The sequence below is a fragment of the Dasypus novemcinctus genome, chromosome 16, assembly GCF_030445035.2.
Source record: "Dasypus novemcinctus isolate mDasNov1 chromosome 16, mDasNov1.1.hap2, whole genome shotgun sequence".
In the NCBI taxonomy this organism is placed as follows: domain Eukaryota; kingdom Metazoa; phylum Chordata; class Mammalia; order Cingulata; family Dasypodidae; genus Dasypus; species Dasypus novemcinctus.
Genome location: NC_080688.1, coordinates 51,517,083 through 51,538,336, shown reverse-complemented (window position 1 = coordinate 51,538,336; position 21,254 = coordinate 51,517,083). Strand labels below are relative to the sequence as shown.

Here is a 21,254-nt window from a genome sequence, read left to right as displayed (position 1 = left end):
GCAGAATAGTGAAAAAAGTATAATTTTTCAAGAATTCCAATTAAAACAGAAAGACAGATGTATTAAAATGGAATGAGATTGGGGCAGGGTGAAGAGACATTGTAAATTCCAAGTTTGAAGGGTTACCAAAGGAGAACAGTGTGGTCAGTTTTAAGATTTAAATGATCCTTAACTGTCACATTTATGAATTATTCATTGGTTAAATAATAATCCCATCTTTTCACCCTTTACTTTCTCATTCATTCTTTTCTTTCCAAATTGATTTATAAAAAGTGATTAGCAAGTCTTGTCTATAAATAACTGCAACAATAAGCTTCAAAAGCTACTCAGAGTTTTTTTAACTTCAAATAAGATCAATTTTAACTTCAAATAAGACCAATGTAAGGCACAACTATACAGGAATGTTTTATATTTTCAAAGTATTGAAGAACTCTTTAATTAGAAAAATAAAGGCAACGGGATTATCTATCAGGTTCTAAAAGTACCCAGGAATTAAACCACTCTTCCCCCATTTAAAAAACAAAAACAAAATAAAACCTTAAATCACATTGCTCTTAAGCTTTCTTACAGTAAGGAATAAGTCCAAGCTACACTAGAGTACAAAACCTGAAATTCTGAGCATGAAAATAATTTATTGATTAGACAATGGATTTATTCAAGCATTAGGCCTAGTGAAGACAGAACTAACACAGCTCATGGAATAGGAAAAAATTCCACCTAGCACCTGCTTCATTTCAAATCTCCGGGGGACAGTTTATGCATTCTGTATTATATCTTCTGTTTAAAGCATCTACATGTGCTTGATGTTAATTAACTTGAATAGGATACAAGAAACTTTGTGTACACTCAACTTGGCAGGTTATCATTAGTGATGCAACTTTCAGAAACATTCTTAGGCACAAGAAATAGCACTGCCTGCAGTGAGAGTCTTTGATAATTGAAGAAAAGAATACCATTAAATATAATCTTACAAATAGGAAGGAAAATATATGCACTTTTGCCAGTGGACTGCTTTACACATCAAGAAAAATGTTATACTGAGGTTTTCTTTCTATAAGATTAAAAGATTAACTTTTAATTGATACTCAGGTTATTTTGTGGTACTGAAAATCAGAGAAAAAGAAAACTGATTTAACATAAATGGAATTTAGGAAGAAATGCAAGACTAGTAATATGGAATAATAGTTGCACTTCTTTGGCTAACTCATTAAGAAATGCCAATTAAACATTTTCAGTCAAATTTTATTAAAAAAAAAGCAGCAGATCAACATTACAATTCAAGAATCTAATCTAAATATGCACTTGACAATGAAGCATATCTGAATATGGAGTGTAAAAGGTTTTCCAAAAAAAACCATCAAATATATTGTCTCCAAATAATAACTAACTTCTGTAGGCTTTCTGTTGAGTGGAATCATAAACAAAGAACTGAAGATTTATTGCTGTGAAACAAATCTGTAGTACAGTAGTATGAATCTTGGGTATTAAGCATAATCAGTTAAACCAAGTTAAGAAATTGAAAATTTAATAAATTTTTTGAGTGTGAAAGTCTACAAGCCAGTTGACCCAAGAGCAACTGAGATTCTAACTTGTTCAATTGAGACCAGACATTATGTTAAACCTCCATTTTTCAGAAGGCAATAAAAAAATTACAATTCCAACAGCCCATAAACCAAATAAAAAAACTGTAGAAAGAAATTAAAACTATACTTAAAGAGCCTTTTTTTTTTTCAGCTCAATTTCAGCACCCCAAGGAAAAACATCCATGACTATCACAGATGAAAACAAAATGAATGCCATTGGAATTAGTTATTTTTCCCCACTGAGGTATAAAATCTATATAGAAATTTGATACTATACTATAACAAATTGTACTTCTCATAGTTCTGATTTAATTTTCTTTAAACCCTGTTTAATATAGTTTTTTAAATTGTTGTAAAAATGTTGTTTTCATGATATTGAATCTGGTTCCAGTTCTTTTTCATTTATTTTTTATATCAATATTAATATACTGGCTACCAGTTCTAATCAGGAAAAAAAAAAATCTTGGAAATCTCTTCATCATGATAGCACATTCAGAAGAAATTACTGATGTGCAAGCAAACCATAAAAAGTGCAGCTCTCCAGAAAGCACATTTTGTTGATTGTTTCATTGTCTGAATATTCTTTGCAATTATTCTTGATGAAAGACTCTTTCAATCTTGTAAACATCAGTGTGCACAGTCTCACTAGTATGTAGTTTCACGTCCTTGGACAGGAAGGCTGGTTCACAGCTAGTGAAAAGCTAGAGGAGTCTAAGTTTTAATGGCTGATAAACCTTACATCCCGCAAAGCAGGAAAGCACTTTTCCTTTTTTGCTACTTAAGAATGTGGCAGAAATGTATGCTGAGGTAGCCCAGTCAATCCTTAATTCTTTTTTTGTAAATTTGGTCTCAGAATATTTCTGGAAGGGTGACGTTTCTAAGAAGCCACTGCTGGGATCGGCTTCCATTGCAGTCTCTAATGCTGGGCACCTGGCTATCCTCTTCCGTGGCTTTATCCAGGCACTGATTACTGTTCACATGCTGCAGGGTTAATTTCTGAAAATGATAGGGAAAAAAAACACTTAACATGAAATTGCCAAAAAAGAAAAAATCCCCAACCATCATTTGGTGATTACTAAATTCCTCTTGTGACTATTTTCTTTGCAATATAAACTATTTAAAATACAATGCAGATAGCCAAAAGGTGCAAGCAACCTAACAGTCCATTAACAGATGAATGGATAAACAAAATGAAGCAATAAATATAATAGACTATCATTCGCTGTAAAAAAAGAATGAAATTCTGAAATATGCTGCAATAAGGATGAAGATACCACACTGAATGAACTAAACCAGACACAAATGGTCTAGTATGATTTCACTTTAATGAAATAATTAGAGCGCCATCTGCAGGCAGGATAGAAAAGTGCACTCCAGGAAAAAAGAGACTTAACACTCTACTCTCAGCAGTAGCTAGAACAACTAGACAGAAGATCAATAAGGAACTTAAACAATATGAGAAATTAAATAGACCTAACGGACATATACAGAACACTGCACCCCAAATCAGCAGCATACACCTTCTTCTCAAGTCTCATGATCTTTCTCCAGGATAGATAGACCAAACTATGTTTGTTGGGTAACAAAACAGGTCTTAATAAATTAAAAAAGACTGAAATTATACAAAGCACATTCTCTGGTCATAACGGAGGAAGCTAGAAATAAAAAACAGGTGAAGAACAGGAAAATTCACAAATATATGGAAGCAAATCAACGCAATCTTAAACAATCAGTGGTCCAGGAAAATGGCGGATTAGAGACACAGGACTCACTTCCCTCCCACAAAAATAGCTAGAGGACAGGCAGAAACAGCCTGAAAAAAATGTTCTAGGATATAAGATACCAGGAGAAGGTTGGATGCCACGCAGAAGAGAGAAGGGCACAGGAAAAGAATCTCAAAAGGAAGACAGTAAGTAGAAACTGCAACTGCAGATGCCGGTGCCCTTCCCCCGCCCTCTGAGGAGGCAGTTTTGAGTTCTCCAGCCTTGGACCAGTGGCTCATAGGGAAGAGCAGACCACTGTGTCAATCCCTCCGTGTTGTTGCAAGTAACTGTGACTCTTGTCCTTCAAGGACTGAAGCCTGGTGGTTGCCCTGGGTCCTGAGGGGAGGGGAAGGGAGGAATAGAAGAGATGGAACAGGGAGCATTGGAATGGAAGTGTTCTACATGATCTTGCATGATGGATACAGGCCATGCTGAATTGCATCAAAGTTTATAAAAGTTATGGTCCAAATTGTAAACCATTTACATGGTTGGTAGCTATGTTTCGATATTTGTACATCAGTTGTAACAAACGTACTACCCACATATAAAATGTAACTGGGGAAGATGCTGGGTATATGGGAATCCCCAGTATTCGGTATGTGACTTTTCTGTAACCTAAAACTTCTCTGAGGACAAAATAGAAAAAAAAAAGTAAGATACTAGGGGAATAAATGGAAGAAAATGTCACTGTATCTATAGGACAACAGATCTTACAGTGATGAAAGATAAAATGTCAAAAAAATTTTTAACTTATTTTTTCATTATTTTTAATTATCCTAAATTTATTTTTTAAGCTTTTTTGTATTTTAAGTCATATTTTTAAAACTATCATTTCATTTTTGTATTAACTGGCTATTTTATTGGCTTCATTTTTGAGGGCGTTTTGGATCACAGAAGGGTTACAACTGTGGCAGGGGAGGATCACTGGTTCGGGGTGCCATTGACAGGGGATACATGGGAGGAAGCTCACCTGGGCATACAGGTTTATCTTATAGATACCAACATAAATATCTTATTACTTTCCCAGATTACCATGTTTTTGACTGATGGAGTCAGGACAACCAAGGGCTGTTCTACTCGAGCTCCCTACGCATTGGTTCATGCTGTTGGGGGCTGACTGCAGCTTGATTTCTCCCTCTGCCCAAGTCTGCCCACTCCCTTTCAATCCCACAGGTACGGATCCAAAGGGAGCTTTCTAATAAACACCCGGAACCCTTAGAGTCTGTTTCTGAGAGAATCCAGCATGTTCCATGGGAGGGAGGGTGGGACAGACATAAGTTTGGTATCTAATGAAAGTATTAATCCAGCAAAGGGACCCAGAAGTTTTAAAACTTTACATTTATAACTAGTCCTTTTTAAATATCCAAACCACCTCTAGCTTCTTACATTTCTAATCATTTGCTTTTGGAATACCTGTTGTGATAAGACTCTGTAGGATGGCTGCCCAAGAGCCGTTACCAATCTCTTTTTCCTTGCCATTTCATACTACAGAGACTGGAAAATTGCATGTTTGCTTTGCCAACCCCTCGATGAGATGAAGTTCTGACTCATGAAATATAAGCAGAGTCTGCTAAAGGGTCTCCAGGAAAAGCCTTTGCTATCCTTTTACCTTCTCCTTTCTTCCTGCTTTGAGGTAGGATGTGAAAGTGAGAGCTGTGGACAAGGAAAACCCAAGAAAATTACAGAGATATTAGCTTTGACATCCCTGTGCTATTGAAGCCACACGAGAAACCACTTACCTCCTGAATTATTATGTAAGAAAAATAAACCCCTCTGTAAGTTATATACAAGTAAGTTTATTATTGCCTAATTAATATATTGTCATTTTCCAATGAACTTAAAAGTACATAATCTCTACTCTCTAAGATTTAACAATACAAAAGTAGAAAAAAGACTGGTAGATAAATAACTATAAAGAAGCACAAACAACAGGGATTAGAGAGGAATTTAAGGAAGTTAGGACAGAGAGCTAATTTCTGACTGGACTTCATGAAAGTAATGTCAAAGCTAAGCCTTCAAGAAAGGGTAAGATTTGTTAGGCAGAGGGAATTGTAGATCCTAGATGTGACGTGGGAAACTACATATGTTCAGGGAACAGCAGGTTGATGATTAAAGTAGATCAGGGTTTGTATGTGACACAGTATGGGGAGAAGACACCTGGAGTCATAACTTTGGACAATGCCTCAATTTAAGGGGTAGAATGAGGAAGCAGAGGGAGCCAAGCAGTAAAAGGAACAGAGAAAACACTAAGAGAAGAACTTAAATTTTAGTACTTCTAAAGCCAAGGGATACGAGGATTTTTAAAAAATCACCAGCTTTGCGGTAGTAAATGCTACAGAGAATGGAAAGGAAAAAAGTGCCTGGCTTTGCATTCAGGAGCTGTTTCCATATAGTGTCAGGTCAAGGCAAGAGCCAGGGCTGGAGATCCAGAGGCCTGAGTGCCAGCCACAGGAGAAACATAAGAAGGCAAGTAGAAGGTAAAGCAGGAACTAATGTTTTTTCCTAAGGTGAGGAAGAACACTGGTTAGGCTTGTAAGCAGCAGAAAAAGAACCAAAGAAAGATTTTGAAGATGCTGGTTTCAGAACTGTAGAGTCAAAAGTACAAGTTGTGATATTGGCTAGAGAGGAAGAAAGGTTTATTAGAGATGCTTTGACTGAACTGATATTTTTTAAGTACCTCTATGTGAGCACAATATATGCTGGATGGAAAGAGATAGGCTCCAGGGGAAAGCAAAGAAAAAAACACAAACATCTTTGTTTTATATACATCATGGGGAAATCATGAGAGGGAATTTTATCAATTAACACTTACCTGTCACCTAAATGTTTTAATTCATTTATTTAAAAAGCCTTCTTATTGCTCCATCCTTCCATGCTAAGTTACAGAGCTTCAGGGCATCCAGGAGCAGTGGCTACTCAGTAACAAGGACCCAGGGAATGATGGCACTATGATTTTGTAAGACTAATTTAAATACCGTAAAATGTAGAGCACGCATAATTTACTTACATTACTTTTCCATCTGTCAATTTTCAGAGTAAAAGAAGTTTCACCCATATTCATATTCCAGAAGAATTCATTCCTTTTGTCATAAAGTATATAAATATATGCAACGATACACATAATTTTATTCCTATAGGCAAATGGATAACTTACCACTGGGTCATACTCCCACAGTTGGTTGCCTTTTAGGTGATGGCATTTGAGCATTGTGACTGGGCCATTAAGTTTGGAAACATCCAAACAAAGGTCATCTGTTCTGATTTCTTTGTTGGCAGTATAAGAAAAAACCTGATAAACAAAACAAAAATGCACATATATAAGCTTTCACAGTAAAAAAAAAATTAGCATTTCATAGTCCAAAAATCTGGCATGGAATAAAAAGCTATTTAGATATATGATTTTTGAACTTTATTAAAGGAATGGAGAAAGAAAACTTTATTAAATTTTTACTCTCACATAAAATGACTCAGAAAAGCTACTAAGTTTCTGTAGAAGAAAGTGAAAATGACCTTGATTTCTATGAATACACTGAGTATATGGTCAAGAGTTGTTACCAAAAAAGCAGCCTACTCAATGGGAGAAACTTTTCAGGAACCACATATCCAAGAAGGGTTTAATATCCAGCATATATAAAAAGAAATCCTATAACTCTACAATAAAAAGATAAATATTCCAATTAAAATATGGGCGAAAGACTTGAACAAGCATTTTTCCAAAGAGGAAATACAAATGACTAAAAAAGTACATGAAAAGATGCTCAACATGACTAGCTATTAGGGAAATGCAGATCAAAACTACAATGAGATATCGTTTCACACCTTTCAGAATGGACTTTATTAAAAAAACAGAAAATCAGAAGTGCTGGAGAAATCAGAACACTCGTTCCCTGTGGGTGGGAATGTAAAATGGTGCAGCCTCTGTGGAAGACAGTTTGATGGTTCTTCAGGAAGCTAAATATAAAACTGCTACATGATGCAGCAATCCCGCTACTAAGAACATATTCAGAGAAGTGAAAGCAAGGACATGTACAGATAATTGCACACTGATGTTCAAAGCAGCATTATTCACAACGGCTAAAAGATGGAAATAACCCAAGTGTCCAGCAACCAATGAATGTATAATTAATTGCAGTATATACATACAATGGAATACTACTCAGCTGTAAGAAAAATGAAGTTGTGAAGCATATGGTAACATGGATTAACCTTGAGAACATTATGTTGAATGAAATAAGCCAGACACAAAAGAACAAATACTTTATGGTCTCACTAATATGAACTAAATACGAGTAAACTCATGGAGTTAAACTCTAGCATATATAGGTAACTAAGAGATAGACTGTGGGTTGAAAAGGGGAGCTGATGCTGAATGTATGTAGAATGCTTAACAAGGTGGAGCTGTAAATATGGGGAACAGTTGGTGGTAACACATTAAAGTGAGTATAATGGGGTATTCTAGGGAGGTTAATTCAATTGAAAGAAAGCTGGAGGATAATCTAGGGACTGAATCACATAATGATTTCAGTGGTGGATGATGACTGTAGTTAACAGTACAAACACAAGAATGTTCCTCAGAATATGGAGGTGCATGGAAAAAGGCAAGTAATGTAACATATGGAGACTACGGTTAACAGTAATACTGTAATATTTTTACAGCAATGGTAAAGAAGGTACTAAACTAATGCTAAGGGTCAATAGTGGGAGTGTATAAGGTGGTATGGGATTTTTCCTTTTAAAGTGATGAAAACGTTCTGAGGTGGATTTATCTGATGACAGCGCATCTCTGTGGTGAAGCTGAGAGTCACTGACGGTACACTTTGGATATATTGTACAATGTAGGGGACCATATAACACAACGAACCCTGTGGTGAATGACAGACTGGTAACAATACAAGAATGCTCTCATGAACTACGAAAAATATACAATACTAACACATGGTGCTAAATAAAACAGGATGGTTTTGGGAATAATACAGCAAATATAAGCTATGGACTATAAACAGCAGTGATATAATGACAATGTTCTTTCATCAATTATAAAAATTGTATCACAACAATGTAAGGTGTTAGTGGAGGGGCAAGGTATGGGAATCCTATATGATATGCATGATTGTTTATATAAACTCATAACTCAAATAATAAAAAAAAGTTGCCACCTATTTGACTAAAAAGGGCAAACTAAGTCTTGTGCCCAGCAATGTAAGTAGCATTCACACAAGGGGCCTTTTATAAATGTTTCATTTAAAATAATCATTAGATTAAATGCTCCCTTCACCTAAAGGTCTTTATTATTTTCTTTTTAAAGGGAAGAAACTATTTCCTGAATGATGTGAAGGGCAAAAGGTAACAACAAATCAGAAAAGTATTCCTTTCAAATCTTTACTAAGATACTCACCTGATTACCTCCCATACCATGACAATTAAATATTCCAACTTTTTCATTCTCTTTTCTAGCCATGTTATCCAGACATTGATTTGTTTCCACATTACGTATCTATGAGTGAATGAATAATGAAAATATCAGGAATGAGAAAAGTTAACTAGACAGACAGACACATATAACCAAATCAATCAAAACTTTCCCTGGTACTATTATAAAATAATCTCAAATTCCCCAGGTAAAAGCTATATGATGGAGAGTAAAAATCAGTTTGTTAGATACAAATTTGCATAAAACACAACTTTCTACACCCCAATGGGTGATCAATTAATATGTGATGACACGGCTATCTTAGGTGATAAAGAATTTAGTTCAGATTGTGACAAGATGAGTCTTTAACTCATTTATTCACATAAAGCAATCTCTTCCTTGTACATCTTAAAAAATCTTTTTATTTTGGAACACTGTCAAGCTTACAGAAGAGTTTCAAAATAATACAAATCCCATACATAGAACTCCAACATATCCCTACCCATCTTGTACCCAGAACCATCAATTTTAGCATTTTGCCACATTTGCCCTATCATTCTATCCATCCATCCTATTTTCTGAACATTTAAGTGTAAGTTGTATACATCATGCTCCTTGAACACTTCTGTAACCACCTTAAGTGCAGTTATTCAGTTCAAGAAATTTAAAATTGATATAAAGCTTATAGTCTATATTCCAAGCTTTTCAGATGTCCCAATAATGTCCCTTGAGCTTTTCTCCTCCTTTACTAGATTTCATTCAGGATCAGAAACTGGGATTGGCTCTCCAAAATTGAAACTTTAAAAATCTTTGGAAGAGTAGCATGGAAAATATAACAGGACATAAAATATAGGCATATTACTAGCAAGATGGAAGAAAAAACATATGCAATACCTGGAAACTAGATAATGAAAGAATGTTCTAGATAATTGTCTCCTTTGTTGGACTTCTAAAAGAAAAGTAAGAACCTTATGACAAGTTAAAGAGTATTTTCAAGTCCAACTTAAGGAAAAGATGGGCCAGCTTCTGGGCTCTCCCAATCTTCAGAGGATTTTTTTCCATCTTTTGGTGTACATACAGTATGAACCGACACCTGAATGGATCAGTGGTCTTACTACACTATCAATTCTTTCTAGTTCACTCACATTCCCAGGCGCATCTTGATGACCAGCTTGGAAAGAGTTTGGAAACCATGAGTAACCTACTTGTTTGGTAATATACTCAGTAGTCATCATGATGTCTAATGGCAACTGAGATTCTAAGTTATTAGCAACCTTAAGCAAAAAGGCTAATTTGATATGGGAAAAGTAGAGAACTTTTCCTGGTTGACAGAGATACTCCTGAGTATAAATATGGTCTTGATGTTCTTCTTAACCTAGCAGGAAGACAGCTACTGACAGTATGGCTTCTGAATGGTGCATCCTTATAAGACATATTTTAGGATGTCTTCTACTCTACAATGTTTCAAAGTAAAGAGGATTTATAGAGATATATAGTAGTTATAAGTTTTGAAAACACTGGTGTGACAGTTTGAGATTATTTATGAATTCCAAAAAGGAAGATCATGTTTATAAACAAATCTATTCCTCTAGGCATGATACCCTTAGATGATACTAGATTCAGCTGAAATGTCTTTGATTAAATTATGTTAGGATTAGGGCTTTGATTCAACCATGTCATTAGGGTAACTCAGAGTTGAGTCCCCACCCCTTTGCTGGGCTATATAAATGGATGATCAATCAAAAATGCAAAAGTAGACACACACAGAAGAACACAGAGGAAGAGAGACAGTTCCACAGACATGGCAGAGGGCCTGGGAAAGAGAGGAGCCTGATAGCTTACAGCTGAAGAGAACAGAGCAGCTGGGAAGCCCTGAGAGATGAGCCTTATTCCAGCTTACAGTTTAGATCAGAAGAAGCTAGGCTCACAGAACTTTAAAAGGAAGAAGCAAGGTTGAACCCTTGTAGATATCTCCCACTGTCTTGCTTCAACACATAGCCAATGATATTGGGTGAGGAAGTACCTCTTATGGTACCTTGAGTTGGGGCCTTGTGACTGTAAGTTTCTACCCCAAATAAATACCCTTTATAAAGGCCAACAGATTTCTGGTACTTTGCATCAGCATCCCTTTGGCTGACTAATACAAACTGGGTTTGGTAAACCTAATATGGACACCTCAACTAAGGGCCTGGGCAGGGAGAGAGATCTGTGGAATGACAGGAAACCAGTATACAATACAGCTAGATGGACAGCCTTCTGTGTTGGTTATTTATGTTAATGCCTCCAAAATTGACTAATAAAAATTTCTGTGATGATGAAATGTTCTATATCTGTGCTGTTCAATACAGTAACCACTAGTTACATGTAGCTACTGAACACTTTAAATATGTCTCCTGTGACTAAGGAACTGAATTTTTTATTTTATTTGAAAATTGCTTGTGGGAAGTGGACTTGGCTCAGTGGTTAGGGTGTCCGCCTACCACATGGGAGGTCCGCGGTTCAAACCCCAGGCCTCCTTGACCCTTGTGGAGCTGGCCCATGCACAGTGCTGATGTGCGCAAGGAGTGCCATGCCACACGGGGGTGTCCCTGCGTCAGGGAGCCCCACGCGCAAGAAGTGCGCCCCGTAAGGAGAGCCGCCCAGTGCAAAAGAAAGTGCAGCCTGCCCAGGAATGGCGCCGCACACACGGAGAGCTGACACAACAAGATGATGCAACAAAAAGAAACACAGATCTCCATGCCGCTGACAACAACAGAAGCAGACAAAGAAGAACACGCAGCAGCAAACAGAAACAGAGAACAGACAATTGGGGTGCGGGGGAAGGGGAGAGAAGTAAATAAATACATCTTAAGAAAAAAAAATTGCTTGTGGTTATCATATAAAATCTTCCACCATTTGGACTGAGCTACTTGTTTACAATGGGAAATTATGCAAAATCCTTGAGCACTGTGTGAAAATCATGGATAGCGGTGCCTCAAAAGTTGGTGCTTTTTGAGAATTAATAGAAATCCTAGGGGTTCTAAGGGATTTTAAGGAAGGAAGTTTGTAGGCAATGCTCTTTTTTACAGGATCTGTTTATGATTGATTAGAATCTTTCCTTACACAGAACAGATATGTCAGTAAGTCAAGTGAAAACAATCTCAGGTACCATGGACACACTGGAGGAATGTCATAAAGGTAAGAAACTGTCAGAAACAGGAAGCTGTCTAGCTGAATCACAGCTCTATGTGAATTATGGTGGTCAGGGGAAATAAACACATGTTCAAGGGCTGGGAGGCAAAATGAGTAGTGGTTAGAGCTTAGGCTATAGAGACATATGGACCTGGGGCCTCATTTCTGACTCTACCATGACTAGGCATAAAATCTTGGGCAGATTATTTACTGTAAAATAACAATTCCCCAAACTGTGACCTGAAAAGCAATGTCTTGTAAGGAATTAGCTCATATACTACTAAAATAGGGGATTTGAAATAAAATATGTTTGGAAAAATAACAAGTTGAAAAAGTTTAAATAGGTTTCTTTATTAAAGGACTTTCCAAAGCCTCTTAATAACTGTGACTTTTGGTAGGGGTAACTCTTGGTAGGGGTGGGGAGTGGTGGTATAGAAGGATAGAAGATATAAAAAAAAAACACTTCCCAAATATTTTGGCTACAAAAATCCACTCCTCCCTCCCCTGGTCTTTTTAAAATCAAGCACCTCGAGGAACAGCACACATTGGTATTCTTTACAACATAGTAATTGGGAAATGTTGCTTTAGAACCTCATTTTCTCATCTGTAAAATAGGGATAAAAATCTCTCTCAGGTTTGCTTAGAGTTTTTAAATGAGATATACAGGGTAGCTACCAGAAACTGATACAGAAGTAGGCACACAATTGTTTGTTTTCTTTCCTAATCCACAGATCCAGGAACACCTCAAAATAGTAATGTAGATGTACACAGCTATCACTTAAATATATATATATTTTTTAAAGATTGATTTATTTCTCTCCCCTTCCCCCCCAACCCCGGTTGTCTGTTCTCTGTGTCTATTTGCTGTGTCTTCTTTGTCCACTTCTGTTGTTGTCAGCGGCACGGGAATCTGTGTTTCTTTTTGTTGCGTCATCTTGTGTCAGCTCCCCGTGTGTGCGGCGCCATTCCTGGGCAGGCTGCACTTTCTTTTGTGCTGGGTGGCTCTCCTTACGGGGCGCACTCCTTGCGCGTGGGGCTCCCCTACGTGGGGGACACCCCCGCGTGGCAGGGCACTCCTTGCGCGCATCAGCGCTGCGCATGGGTCAGCTCCACACGGGTCGAGGAGGCCTGGGTTTGAACCGCGGACCTCCCATGTGGTAGACGGATGCCTTAACCACTGGGCCAAGTCCGCCACCCTTAAATATTATTTTTGACCATATGAGTTGAAAGAAAATGTGATTGTACTTGCTCCTGGGAAATCAGGCAAGAAGTAAGAACCTAAGTTTTTCAGTGTCTGCTAGTCTCCCACAAATATTGGTACTCTAGTAGGATGGACAATGTAAGAGGCTAAAAAGATTTTTAGAATCTTATATTATGGAATCTGCAATCATTCATTCATTCATTCATTCTCTGAAATAAGGGAAATGCTGGTTAGATGTGAGAAGGAGTATGGGCATTAGTGGTTAAGAGCACAAGCACTATAGATAGACTGCTTGTATTCAGATCTTGTCTCATCCATTTTGTGGCCGTGACCTTAGCCATGTTGTTTAAGCCACTTATTTGTACCTCAATTTACCTATCAGTGAATGCAGATAATAGCACCTATCTCAGAATGTTGACATGGGTATAAAATTAACCAATATATGTCAAGTACTCAGATTGGTGCTTGACAAAGTGTACATGTTTGGTAAATTTTAGGATTATTAGATCTGCCTGGAGAAGCAACTGGTCAACCCAAAAGAGGGGCTAAACTGTCAAAGGTATGGATTCTTTTCTTGTTTTTGTCTTGCTGAGAATATTCAGCTCCCAGATGAACAACAATTAGCTATAGCAATGAAATCCATTCATTTAATTCCAGGCCCCACAGGAGTTAGGGGAGTCAAATTTAGTTGAAACTAAACACTAAATTGTATAATATCTATTAACCTAGTCATACTTATACCTAATTTCCCTTTCTACTCTAAAATCGTATAATTTCAAGTTTCCCTGGGTGCTTGAAGCATGACAAGAGATCTCTGAAAGATTTCATTCTAGTCTGCCTAAGGTAGGCTCATATGGTGAAGTCATGATCACAAACATAAGATCCCTGGCTGCGAAGTGGATGGGTGCTTGGGAGTGAGCCAAGCCCCAGGCTTTAGAGCCTGGATAGTATCGCCTTGTATTAAGGGCACAGGAGCCTTAAGACCAACTGCTTAGTTACTAAGCAATAACAAGCAGGCCACATAGGATAAAACCTGTCCCTTACATTGGAGGCCAGCTGGCAGGAAGCAGGTAAGAGGAGGCAAGCTTGCCTTGGCAACAATCTACCATGGGTTAGACAAGTGTCTCTTTGTAACATGCCTATGCTCTGCCAAGCTTACAATGCCTAGGTGTTTTTAAAAACTGGGTCAGTTTAAAGGAAAAAAACCAACTCCTCATTCAATATTCTAAAGGCAATTTTCAAGAGTGACTGCTCTAATGCTTCCCACAGCACATTCTGGGCCGTTTTTGAAGGAAGGGGGTTGCAGCAAAGTGAAGAGATTCTCTTACTAAAGAGACATTAACAAGTAATTCTTACTTAAGTGTGAGTGAGAAATCATCTAAAGATCCAGGAGTTCCACATATCTCTCACTTGACTGAGGATGAATTCTTTAAATCACAACAAGTTGAAAAGCAGGAAGCTCAAGCCAACCCTGAAGTAGCCGCAGTAACTACAGAGGATGGGCACAGGAAGCTATGCCTGCCCCAGCACTGGAGAAAAGACAACTGGGTCAAAAGGTTTCACTCTGCTTCACTACCACCCATCACCACTCTGTGACCTACTTGTTCTCCCATATCCTACTCCTCTATTTCACATCTTTTCCTCTTTCCCCAAACCCTCATCACCAACATACCTCTTCAATCTTACCTGATGATGTGTGTTCAAATGAAGATACGGAAGTCAGCAGAATAGAACATCCTCACACTTTTCCTACAAACTATCAGCCTTTTCTTGCTGATTCCCTCTCCTTTTCCTGATTTCTTGGTCCTTAGTCCCCTTCTCTTGTCCACCTATATTTACTCCTTTCAGGATGGTCTCAAGCAGATATATACCTTTAAGAACCATCTATACACTGACAACCTCAAAACTTAGATATCCATCTCCATTTCGCCGCCAAACTGCAGATTTCCAAATGCAACTACCTATTCACCACCTTCACTTGGAGGATCTATCTGAAATTCAATGTGTTCTCAAAACTGCACCCTTCTGAATCTGCTTGTCTTACAAATCTTTGCATCTTCAGTGTACCAGATTCTCAGGCCAAAACTTTGATATCATCCCTGGCTCCTCTATTCCCTTCACCAATACACTGGCTTCTACTCTTCCTTCTGTATAGTTTTTCTCCACATAGATGGTCTGATCGTTTTACAAAAAGTGTTTGCTCATATCTCTGTATGGCTTTCCACTTCATTCAGAAAAAAATCCAAATCCTTACCACGGCGTGTAAGTTCTATGTGATTTGACCCTCACTCTGTCTTCCCCCTTGTTCACTCCATTCCAGACAAGTGTCCTCTTTGCTATTTCTGGAACATGCCATGTACACCCTCATCTTAGAACCTTTGTGCTTATTCTTCCCTGCACCTGGAATACTCTTCTCCCAGAAATTCATACAGCTTGTTCATCTATTTCCCTCAGAAATGTTAAAACATCACTTCATACAAGAGCACTTTCTCCACTATCCTATACAAAACAGTACCAATACCCACACTCACCACAGTCATTCTCTGTCCCCTTTGCTCTTACAACTTGACCTATTGCATATTTTTAATGATCTATCTGCCCACACAGACTGTAAGAGTCACAAGAGCAAGGATTATATTTTATTCATTGCTGTATTCCCACTACTTAAACTACTTAAAATAGTACCAATACCATCGTAGGTACTCAAATATCTGTTGAATGAGTGAAAGGACTGAAAAATGACAACTTCTTACAGAATGTGGGTTACTTTTCCCGAGTGTGAGGAAGATGTAGGCCTGGGATGGGGTCTGGTTTGGTCCTGTCCATATGTATCATTTGTGTGACTTACAAAAGGAAGTTTTAAACTTCTCTCAATTTTTCTTACAGAAAGGCTGGTTCTTCCCTCTACTTGGCTTTGTATGCTTTCCAAAATCCAATTTTGTAATTAGAAGTTCATAAAGACTTATAATGAACTGCAGATAGTCTAGCCTGTTAAGGTACAGTTAATACTACTGTAAAAGAATAAGAATAATGGAGAAAAGGAAAGCTTCCACAGTACATAACATATCTCAAGGTAAGTCAATTCAATGGAAATTGAACATTTGCGGAGGGAAGGAGTATGTGTGGGAAGAGTAGTATTTAGACTTTTGGGGGAATTAGAAAGGAAGCAAAAAAGTTTAATTTTAGTCATGTCAACCTGAGCAAATGCCTCAATAAGTTCCAAGTGATCAAAAACAGGCTGGAACAATGGGTGGAGTGTGGCTGAGGAAGGCTGCCAGTGAATCCTTCTTACTACATAGTCTTAAAGGGTCAGAGAGTAAACATTTTAGGTTTGTGGGCCAGGCAGTCTCTGTTGCAACCATTCTACTCTGCTATAGTAGTGTAAAAGTAGTTCAGTATGTAAATTAAGAGTTGTGGCTATGTTCTAATAAAATTTTATTTACAAAAACTGGCTGCATTTGGTGTGCAAGGGCATAGTGTGCTGACCCTGGCACAGATATTCTTATGTGTCTTTGTCCCCAAAAGAACTTTTTCTTCACCCTCTCTTGAGCTTTTCTTTTAGTCAGGAGATTATAGGGTCAAATAAGAAAGTGAATAAATTTTTTCACATAGGGCCTATGTACAAATAAGTTCTTTTAACACTAAGGATGTCCCAGAGAAAATAAGTTAACTAAGCAAAGGAGTTGCATGTGGGGAGGGGAGGAGGTAAGGACTCCAGTATAAAAAGGCAGTAGAAGTCTTGTGTTCTCTGGGGAGGAAGGCATGGGATACAGAAAAATTTTTGTATTTACTAGAAAGGTGCACAAAGAAGGGGTTAAGAAAGAGAAGAAAAACATCTGATAATAAATCAACTCTAAAAACATTAATTCAAGGCTATTCAGAAGAGAATTATTTCGCCTTTAAAAGACAGTGGCTTTCAAATTTTTTTTTATTGCAATTCATAGTAAGAAATATTTTACATCATGACTTAGTAAAAGTAAAATTCCTTTACCATAAAAAACGTACTTTCACATATTATTTTCTAGAGTATTAAAAAAAATGGTGGTCATGAGCAATTAAAGTGATTTATAACCCACCATGGGGCTGTGACCAGCAAACTGAAAAACAATGCCTTGACCTAATAAAACAGGGACTTTAGGGAGTTAGAAGATTATTAAGAAAGGAGATCTAGAATCTTTAGGGCACACTGCTCTGAGGTATTATAATGTAGTGAAGAAGAGAAGAAGTGCTGCTTTTAGGTAAGATAGAGCAGTCCAACACTTCCGCCCCAACAACTAGGGGAAAATAAACAGACTGAAAAATCCTATTTTTAAGGTTATCAAAGAGCTATGGAAGCCACGAGGATGAGATAAACTATAATTCCAGAGAGGGAAGAGCTCTCCTAGGTGAGGTGATAGTCCCCAGTTATTTTCTTCTACGAGGGCACTTGCTGATGGGTGCAGTCTGAGGACAAGGCTTGGCCCAGCAGAGAGACTCTCTTCGGATGCTCAATAGAGAACCAACTGTGGTTGGTTATGTGAAGCTAGCATAACGAACTGGAAATTAAGAGTCTGAGACACAAGTCATTTTCCTAATGGAACATTTGCTGAATTCTGGGTGGGCAGGAAGCTAGAGCTGGAGCAGCAGAGAAATCTTCCATACTCTCCTGGTACTTAGGAGAAAAATTCCTGACATCTAGTCCCACCACTGAAAGGTGGGAGTCTGAAGTGCTACCCTCAAAACCCCAGAAAGGGAAAACACTCAGGGATGCCCTTACTCAAAAAGTCCTAGAGGAGCAGCTCTATCACACACATGAATCAGAAGTAGACGCCTAAAATTGTAGTCCAGCCCTACCTAGTTCAATCCTTGATTTGACTGAGCCAGTCAGTTTCCACACTAATCTACCTAACAGAGGAAACTGGCATTGGTGGAAGAACTAGTCTGGAGCCTTTACAGTTCTTTTATAAACAAAGTAAAGAAGACAATGAAAAAAAAAACCTAGACATCAGAAGTAGCAAAATAACGTGACCAATAATCAGTGTGTGCTGGAGGTGGCCTTTGAGGCTATGTATGTCTACGTATGTGGGAATACTACCTAATGAGGTGCTACTGCACATCTCTTCCCAACACTATGTTCAGTGACATCACTGAAATTGGATGTGGTGAGTGCTTACATCATGGAATTTGGTAAACACTATGAAATAAGGCTGGATTTATTATTTTGTACATTATTTAGACTTAAGTGATGGAAAAAAACAATACAGTTGAAACTTAGGCATTTTGTCTATACAATGTAACAAAAAATTGAGAAAATATTCTTTCAATATTTGACAACTACTATAATCAAAGTCAGTTACTGACAGAATAAAGTTCCAAAACATGAAGTACTAGAAGCTGAAATAGGTTTCAATTTAACAAACATAATTTTTGTAGGGTGAGATATAGTTTAATAGATCATATGTCAGATTTAATGGCAATAAATCTATTGGGAAAAGAGTAAGAAGATTGAGATGCAGTCCTTTTATCAAATGTGGTTGAACTGCACCCACAGGTTGGCTATAAAATACAAAATTTGGACTAAAATAAACCAAAGAATTCTGTGAGAATCAGCTGACTATATGGAATTTACAATAAAGAATATTGAGTAGTTTGTTATTATTTGTAAATTGTAAGCTACTCATCCTTTATAACAGTAATATTTAAAATAAACTTATGAATGCATAGTTACATATATTTTTTCCCCTGGAGAGTTGAGTGTTAAATATTTACTAGCATTCCACTACAAATAATCAAGACCAAAAAGACACAAATAAACAAACAAAAAACAGGAGTAAACACAGATGATCCAGATCCTGAAATTAGCAAATACTTTGAAATAAATATATATTAGAGGAAAAATGAACAAGTGGATAAAAATATGGGAGAATTTCACTAGAAAATTAGAATCTATGGACACCACAAAAGACGGTGTAATAAAAAAATTTTCAATAAAAAATATTTAAACTGAAGAATAAAGAGAAACAAGGAATAGAAAGAGCAGAATGGATCATAAGAGGCATGCAGAATCTAATTTATGTATAAATGGAGTCCCACAAGGAAAGAAGAAATAGAATGGGGCCAAAGGAATAGCTGGAAGAGATAATGGCCTAAGAAGTTTCCAAAATGATGAAAGATACCAATTCAGATTCAGTAAGTTCAGCAAACCTCAAGCAGGAGGTTCATTTTGGTTAAGTTACTGATAAACAAAGCAAAAGAAAATACATTAAAAGTAGCCAAACAAAGAAGGTATATTAGGCACAACAATAAGACAGATGGCTGACTCTTCAACAGACTCGAAGTCAGACGACAATGGAATAAAATATTTAAAGTGCTGAGAAAAGAAAAGAGAAACCCTAGAAAACACAGTGAGAATATTCTTTAAAAACTAAAGGAAAATAAAGCTGTTTTCAAACAAAAGGAAAATAAAGCTGTTTTCAAACAAAACCTAAGAGAAATTGTTGCCAGAGACTAGCATTAAAAGGCTGAAGGTAATGATCCCAGTGGAAGCATGGAACTATAGGAAAGTATGAAGAACTCTAAAAATAGTAAATGGTGAATATAAAATAATAAAGCAAAAGAATAATAACTTGAGTTTATAACACAAAGAATAAAAATTTACAATAGGATAAAACATGGGAGAAAGTAAATACAGTTAAACCCAAGTTCTTGTATTATTTGGGAATTCTGTGTATTCAGGAATTTGTGAAAGTCCTAGTTCAAAGGAGACTGTAAAATTCAGGGATGCCTATGGAAATCTCTAGGGAAACCATGAAAATAAAAATATAAGAATAACTAAAAAGCCAATAGAAAAGAAGAATGGCTTTTTGAGAAAAAAAAGTGAGGAACATGGGTTTGCTGAGGGAAGAGGTAAAAATAGGTGTGTCTTTTCTAAGAGAAGGGGGAAAAATCAGGCTTCTGGGAATATTTTGATATTCTGACTTAACATTTAAACATTTCAGATTCAAAAAAAAAAAATCCCTGGAATAAAGAGCAATGCCTACTTGGATTTCCTATACATACAGCAAAGCTTTGGGCTGGGAGGTTGAAGGGATGACTATCAACACTCTAGGAATACAGTTGAAAAGGGCGTAAGAATAGTTCTTTGTGACCATCCTGGTAAGTATAACAGAAGGTAAGTGTAGGGCTCTCTCATACCAGATCCTATACTTTGGGCACCGATAGTGATAAAAAGGTCAAACTCCAAAGCATAACTAATTGTGTCAACTAATTATTAAACATTACTGTATTAGACAGCCAAAGGAGTGCTGATGCAAAATACCAGAAATTGGTTGGTTTTTATAAAGGTTATTTATTTGGGGTAGGAGCTTACAGATACCAGGCCATAAAGCATAAGTTACTTCCCTCACCAAAGTCTATTTGGAGCAAGATGGCTGTCAACATCTATGAGGGTTCAGGCTTCCTGGGTTCCTACGTTCCTAGGGCTTGCTTTTCTCTGGGTTCAAGGTTCCTTCTTCCTGGGGCTGGCTTCTCTTTCGTCTGTGAGCTAACTTGCCAGGGCTCCAGCTTAAGTCTTCAGCATCCAACTCCAACATGAAAACTCCAACATTAAAAGCCCTCAACTATGTTCTTTGCCATGCCTTTTAACTGTGAGTCCCCACCCCTTGTAGGGTGCCCTACATGACTCAATCATGACCAGGTACAGGTCAGATTACAAACATAATCCAATATCTATTTTTGGAATTCATAACCATATCAAACTGCTACAATTACTAAGCAAGTTATTTCAACTTTCAAGAAAATGTGCTGCTGTATTTTAAATATAACTAAAGGTATCACCAAAATCAAACATGCTCACTAACATTTTCTCCAACCTTGCTATCCAAACTGAAATTTAAAACTCCCAAAGGGAAATATATGAGCCCTAAAAAAATAATTTATTATGAATGGTCCTTCAAGTTTCCTTGTTAATTCTTTAAAATGTACCTCGACTTTGAAGTTCTACAAGGCTATGCAATATTAGGACTTTAGTTTTAAATGTCTATAATCTCAACTAAGTCAATCAAAAAATAAATCTACCTAAGATACTAATATATTGTAGCAAGAGTCCCAACTGTGAAAGGTTAGGAGCAAAGCATTCTTATTTTAAT

General features: G+C 37.2%; 1 protein-coding gene across 4 annotated transcripts in view; it reads right to left on the bottom strand.

The window, feature by feature from the left end:
• Positions 1–392: 392 nt before the first annotated feature.
• The window catches only part of GALNT1 (polypeptide N-acetylgalactosaminyltransferase 1), a 165,089-nt gene continuing 144,227 nt past the window's right edge, over positions 393–21,254 (bottom strand). For all 4 annotated transcript variants that reach the window (XM_058277142.1, XM_058277143.2, XM_058277141.2 and 1 more), the window contains 3 exons: positions 8,742–8,840; positions 6,501–6,635; positions 393–2,579 (listed from right to left, as the gene is read on the bottom strand). In XM_058277142.1, coding sequence (XP_058133125.1) covers positions 2,433–2,579; positions 6,501–6,635; positions 8,742–8,840 — 381 coding nt within the window. In that variant the 3' untranslated portion in view covers positions 393–2,432. The remainder of the gene's footprint in view (positions 2,580–6,500; positions 6,636–8,741; positions 8,841–21,254) is intronic.